General features: G+C 34.2%; 1 protein-coding gene across 2 annotated transcripts; it reads right to left on the bottom strand.

Moving 5' to 3' along the window:
- Positions 1-332: 332 nt before the first annotated feature.
- On the bottom strand, positions 333-4,743 carry LOC122001157 (ferritin-3, chloroplastic-like). 2 transcript variants are annotated; one of them, XM_042555761.1, is made up of 8 exons: positions 4,322-4,743; positions 2,492-2,575; positions 2,357-2,414; positions 2,190-2,277; positions 1,137-1,198; positions 991-1,056; positions 717-780; positions 333-630 (listed from the first exon to the last, which is right to left on the bottom strand). In XM_042555761.1, the coding sequence occupies exons 1-8, from the start codon at positions 4,726-4,728 to the stop codon at positions 581-583; spliced, it is 879 nt and encodes a 292-aa protein (XP_042411695.1). In that variant the 5' UTR covers positions 4,729-4,743; the 3' UTR covers positions 333-580. The 2 variants fall into 2 exon arrangements, with proteins under 2 accessions (XP_042411695.1, XP_042411696.1); XM_042555762.1 differs by lacking the exon at positions 4,322-4,743 and adding an exon at positions 2,948-3,105.
- Positions 4,744-6,791: the final 2,048 nt, after the last annotated feature.

The raw sequence follows: 6,791 nt of genomic DNA, 5'->3' as shown, positions 1-6,791 counted from the left end.
AAGAATATAAAACCTATTTGGTAGTTAGGTGAATTTTTTTTAATAGTCAAAACTCGCCCACGTACCCCATCAACCCATTCATAGGCTAATAAAAAAAAGATAAATCACGAATAGAGAAAGACATTCAGACATGTTAAATTTTGACCCCATGGCTTGACTTTTTTTTTTTTTTATCTTTTTAAATAATAGAAAGATATACGTAGGTTTTCTACTTTTGAAGTGGATGTGACATTGAGCTCCACGTGGATGCACTCATAGCTCTTTCAAGTTCCCTAGTTAAAATTTAAAACTATAATACATACGTACAAGAAAATTGATTAAAACTATCCCTATATCGAACATAAAATTTATTTGTATAACGAGATTAAAATTTTAATCAAAATACTAGGAGTATAAATATCTGTATAACGGGAACAAGAGAATGCAGAGAACATGATTCAGGAGTTGGAAGTAAACCTCTAGTGCTGAAAACAAAATACTCCAAAGTTACTGCCGCAATATTTCGTGAGAAGTGATGAAGTGCCACCAGATTTTGTTCAACGCACAAAGCATTCATAAAGCTATTGATTCCACAATCCAGTCAAGCCACCACTTTCTTTTGCAAAAGCATTTGATCAAAATGCCATACACCTGCACTCGGTAAGAAAAACATGACTAGTGATCAACATATGTAACATCTGAAATGACAAAATTAATTGTCTTCGCCTGGACCTTACCGTATCCTTTGCCCACCCTTCTCAGCTGAGCAACATATTCAGAAATCTTCTCAATATCTCCTACCTGGGGGACAATGCAAAATTTGAATCATTTCAGAAGAAATTACTCGACCATAATCCATGATTTAATACTAATTTCAAATTGGGTTTTTGAGGAATTAACTCAAGAGAAGTGGTTTGCATCATGAAAATGGAGCTAGATAAATTGTGGTTTGTGTTCTTGTGGTTGGGTATACATATATGAGCAACAAAAGCTGCAGTAAAATGACTTGACCTGCTTTCGCAAAAAATCAGAATCAATGAAGTCAGCCAGTTGAGCATCATGACATTGTTGTGCTACCTACAAATCCATGAATAACACAATAAATAAATCAGGGTACAGTTTTAGTGCTGGATTGATAGAAACAGGAGGTGGCTTACTCTATGTAAATTAAGAAGCTTTTCATTTGTCAACTTCTCGAGGGATAAGGAAAGTTCCATTGCTGCAAATCGAACAAAGTTGTTAACTGATGAAACAACACCAAAAAATCAGCAGCATAGAATAAAAACATTGATCTTCTGTCAACAATTGTTTGGTCTGTCACACATCCAATAAAGTGTGGAGACACCTCATGGCCAAAGACAAAAAGAGAAAAAATCAGTCTTTACCAAACGTCAAAGTGTTTTATTATGTGTTTAGCTTACTTATCGTTGAAAAGTGGTTTTATATGTTGCCATCCTAATTTCTTCTAGCTTGCAAGCTAGAAATCAGTTAACCTTTTAAATACTGATATTTAGAAAGTAAAACCAAAAGGAAAATACTATCACCAATCTCACTACAGAACATTAAATTGGATTCGTCCATTCCACCCAAATGAGTGTTTCTCAAGTTTCACATTGCAAAGTGAAGCTTCTTGAGCATTATTAAATAAATTCATATCTAACTTAAGTGCCTTGAATTTGCAGGGTTGGATTGGCTGCCTCTCCAGCTATTCCACTGTCTACAAGTTTCAATATGTTTGTATACCTTTTCTTTCCTGAAGTAACTTGCACATGACCTATAGGCTATATCAACATTCTTAGTGGTTAGGATTTTTAGCCAAAACAAAAGGCAAACAACCTGAAACTTGTTTCCCTAATATTCCTTTTTTGCTTCCTTCAGTGTGTCTTGGTTTTTTCCAAAGTGAAATTTTAGGGGAGTAGTTTTAATATTTTGTCAGAGAAAAATTACTGGGTGGTTCTTCAGCTATCTGTTTTCTTTAACTAAGCCCATTTAAGATCAAGTGTAGACTGAACAGGATATTATCAACATCAATTGCTAAGAAATAAAATTTTCTGTTTGTTTGCAGTCAATAAGAGTTCATTTCTGTTATTTGAGATGTGATCAACTATAAAGAAAATCACTGCCTGTATGACTTCCAAAGAAAAATTGCAGTTTGTACTTTCATCTGATTATTTTTTTTCTAATATTGATAAAAGAACCAAAAAGGTTACCATGTAAAGCGTCTTCTTTCTCAGGGTGATCATATTCACTCAAGGGCATGAGAATTGACTGGAGTTTCACTCTACCTCCACGTTTATTCTATTCAGAGAGATAGCAGTAAAAATTTCAAACAGAATAATAAAATTCATATATACAGTTGAAACTAATAAAGGCGCACCTGGTATTCCATCAGGTTTACTACATGGTCCCGTTTCTCATCGCTTGACTCAAAGAAACTAGAAGCATAATTTTGATGAGAAAATATTAACTGAGAAAAAGAAAACAATGATGCTGATATGTTCTTAAAACTTACTTTGCAAAGCCCGTCAAAGCAATATTATCCCGATCAAAATAGGCAAACATGGCATGATAAACATACGAAACATTGTACTCGACACTGTTTTACCCAACAAACAAGAAAATATTAGCTGGAGTTACAAAGTACAAAAACTCCAAAAGAAAAGAGAGAGAAAAGAAAGCACAGTTGTCTTTTCATTCCTAGTTCAATCACATTACATGGTAAACTGAGGAATTGATAGAAATGCAAAAAAGGGTAAATACAAATTGCCTACAAAGAATAAGAGAGAAAATTCTTGGTTAAATAGTCTACATCTAACATCTAGATGCAGATAGACTATGGTGGTTTTATTGTTATGTAGATCTTTGCTATCTCATATATAGCTATGCTTATATCCCCCTTACCCTATCTGCCGTTCCAATTAATTAAATGAAACAAATATGACAAGGTGCATGACCAGAACCTATTTACCTCAGGAGACAATCTGCATGACCATGTGAACAGCATAGCTCAGAACTCTCCATTGCTTGATGTCTCTCAAGTGAGTGGCAAAATGGCACCATACTACACTCCACAAATTAGAATTAAATTTTCCATGGAGTCATGGCAGTGATATGTAGATGTGTGTAGCTCCCACTGAGTCATTTTTTTATATCAGAGACTACCAAGCATCTGTCCAAGTTCAATGACTTATGCCATATTCCATTGGCTCTGGGATCAATTGACAATACCTCCTCAATAATTGATTCTGGTATCAACACTTTATCAGCAAATTATTGTATGTTATGATGCTTACTTTAATCAGTCCTCGAAGCAAATTGCATGGTTATCTTGCTCACCATAAGGAATGCCAATAATGATTTAATTGAAACTCATTGGATATAAGTTATCTTAGTATGGGAGGGATAACAAGGGAATTGGTCAGCTCAATGGGGCATTCTCTAGTAAGTAGGGAGTGGTCTTGGCAGAATATTAAGTTTAATGCCAATTTAGTAGATTCTTCTATCATTTACCTACTGGCTTTTGGATGAGAAAAAACGGATTTCTCATTGCTACCCTCTATACCTTTCTCATATGTTTGTTTTCCTCTTATCCTTCCCCTTATCTGTAATTCCTCTTCCTTGGTTCTATACCATTATACTCATTACCATTGGATTTTGACAAGAGACAATTATGAAATAAAAAAAACTAACAAATTATTCAATTCTCAAATCTTGTTTGACAAAGGAGAAATAATCTCATTTTATCTGATAATAGCTAGATAAAAATGTGGATATTTTTTTCATTTAATAATATGAATAAATAAAAATATCAAACGATAGAAAAAATGATTCTTAAATCTTGTTTACCAAATGATAAATACTCTCATTTCATCGAGCTTTTGGCTTCAATAACAACCAGATAAAACGTGGGTACATCTTTTATTTAATAGTATGAATAAATAAACAAATAAATAACGAAAGATTAAAAAAATGAAAAGTTATTTATAAAAATTATAATTTAATTACGCATACAATTGATCTAATCTTCCCTCACTCGTTTGCATAAACACAAAATAGGAAATCAAGCACTTACCACTTCAACATTCACAAACATTGCATTCCTAATTAGTTTCAATATTTTTGTTAACAGCCCAAGCCCAATCATCCTGGCTACAATGCCATGAAATTTTGGTGGGAAGGTCGCATATTTAAACAGATGTTCGACATTCTCCAGCCTCTACGTGTTTACCTCAGTTGACGTGACTTTTAACACTCTTTTTTTATACTTAAACAGACGCACGTTATGCAAATTAAAAAAAAACAACGATAATAACAATTATGATCTGCAAGGAAGATAACTCACTTTATTTGTTCATTGAGTGCGACCTCGCACATTTCGGAGTACTTCTGCCGAGCCAGCGATTTGTCGGGCCCGGATGGTACGAGCGCCAATTCCTGCTTAATCTCCTCGAACGGCCGGAATACGCCTCCATAAATGGGCAAACTGTCGGACTCACCGGAAGCCATGGAGATCACGAGTGCGCCACCCTTCGAACTCCGTCTAGGAAATCTCAGCTCGGAGTGTAGTGGAACCGATAACCGGTCGGCGGCGGCGGCGGGAAATGAGAGAACGGACGGCGAATGCCAGGGAGAGCTAATGGAGAAGCGAGATGTCGGAGCCGGAAGCGGCATGACTGAAGCGAGAAGATCGCCGTCGAAGTGAGAGGAGAAGAGGCGAACTGGCCGAGGGTTACCGAATGTTCCAGACATTTTATGATGGTTGGGACAACGACGCGTGGAACGATGAGAGATGGGACAGCGACGCGTGGAAGGATGAAAGATGGGACAGCGTCACGATTGCGGACGAGGGTTAAGTCGGGAAAGACTAGCTCGAATCCTATAGCTTTCGAGCGGTGGTGATGACCGGATCACGGACGAGCTGGAAGGATCGCGATAATTTATCAAATAGCGTATTTAAAATTTTAAATTTATTAAAAATATATATTATTTTATTATTTATCAAAAAAATATATTTTCAAATATAATTCTTATTTTATCCTTTGACAATCTAATTTTTTCTATCATTTTTTTCCTCCTCTCTTTCTTCTCTTTTTTACATGCATGCATAATATATGAATAACATTATATAAATTTAATCAATTTTTAATAACATTTTAATATATTTGAAGAAGACAAAATAAATAATGGATAGCATATTTGAACTCCTTGCAATCTGAGAAATCCACTTGAACTAAAATGAGTGTAATCGGAGTTCTCTAGTTCCATTAATGGATTTCGATCAAAATTCACTGATAGATCTAGAGAGCTCTGATTACACTCATTTCAGTTCTTATAGATTTCTGAGATTTCAAGAAGTTCAAATATGATATACATTAGTTATTTTAACTTTTCAGAGTTGTTAACATGTAATAAGGAAGAATCATCAAAAGTGCCCACGTTAAGCCTGATATGAAATCATATCAGACCCAATGTGGGTCTGATTGATATGGAATGATATCAAGTCCACGTTGGGCCTAATATGATTCCATATCAGACCCAACATGGACTTTTTTTTGACGATTCTTTCATTTTATATGCTAACATCTATGAAAAATCTAAATAAATAATGGATATCATATTTGAACTCCTTGCAACCTTAGAAATCTATAGGAACTGAAATGGGTGCAATCAGAGCTTTCTAGGTCCATAAGTGAATTTTGACCGAAACTCACTAATGGACCTAGAGAGCTCTGATTGCACCCATTTCAGTTCCTATAGATTTCTAAGGTTGCAAGGAGTTTAAATATGATATCCATTATTTATTTAGGTTTTTCATAGATGTTAATATATAAAATGAAAGAATCGTTTGTTCATAGATGTTATCCATGAGTTTCGGTGAAAATTTACTTATGGACCTAGAGAGCTCCGATTGTATTTATTTCAGTTTCTATGAATTTTTGAGGTTGCAAGGAGTCCAACGGTGCTGTCCATTTCATATTCCGGCGTCTCCAAATGTTGAAATATTATTAAAAATCAACTAAAATATAAACTAATTCATATCAAGCTCATATTGAGCCTGACATTAAATTATAGCAGGCCCACGTAACTCTAAACTATAATTATATAAGATAGACTCCACTATATTGCTATGAAGAATGTATTTTTTTACCATTACTTTTGTTGATGTGATTCTTACTTTTTGAACTTAGCATTTAGTTACTACAGAATTATATCATAGACATACTTTCTTTAGTCAACTATAAATTCAAGTATTATCTATATGCAGTTTGAAAATATAATGTTTTGCAGGAAAAAAAAATTAATTTAAAAGGAGACACTTCATCTAGTTGGATTCATTTCACAAGTTGTTTATCATATTTGCAAGTTAAAATTGATGGAATTGTTGAAAAGGTTTCTAGAGAGGAGTCTGAGCAATATTTCCATAGTTGTCCTCAAGGAAGTCAACTTGGAGCAATTGTCGGCAAGAATGTATGTTCTATTTATCTTTATTTTTTTCATGCATGGCAATAGAAAACTATATTGCCCAACATGGACCTGATATGAGGCCCAACATGAATATTTTTAACAATTCTTGTTTATTATATTTTAAAATCTCTGAAAAGTTAAAATAAATAATGGATAACATATTTGAACTTCTTACAATCTCAGAAATCCATAGGAACTGAAATTGATGCAATCAGAGTTCTCTAGGTTCATAAGTGAATTTTGACTGAAATTCACTGATGGACTTAGAGAGTTATGATTGTATTCATTTCACTTCCTATGGATTTCTAAGGTTGCAAAGAGTTCAAATATGGTATCCATTATTTATT

This window comes from Zingiber officinale, chromosome 7A, assembly GCF_018446385.1.
Source record: "Zingiber officinale cultivar Zhangliang chromosome 7A, Zo_v1.1, whole genome shotgun sequence".
NCBI classification, from domain to species: domain Eukaryota; kingdom Viridiplantae; phylum Streptophyta; class Magnoliopsida; order Zingiberales; family Zingiberaceae; genus Zingiber; species Zingiber officinale.
The sequence above is the reverse complement of the archived record's forward strand: the minus strand, read 5'-3'. Positions and strand labels throughout refer to the sequence as shown.

Bases quoted from the DNA above. Each gene is read 5' to 3' on its own strand.
- LOC122001157 (XM_042555761.1), bottom strand. From the start codon at position 4,728: ATGTCTGGAACATTCGGTAACCCTCGGCCAGTTCGCCTCTTCTCCTCT. The intron at 2,576-4,321 runs GTGAGTTATCTT...TGGGTAAAACAG, and splicing joins GCACTCAATGAACAAATAAA to TGTCGAGTACAATGTTTCGT. The intron at 1,057-1,136 runs GTAAGCCACCTC...ATGGATTTGTAG, and splicing joins AGCTTCTTAATTTACATAGA to GTAGCACAACAATGTCATGA.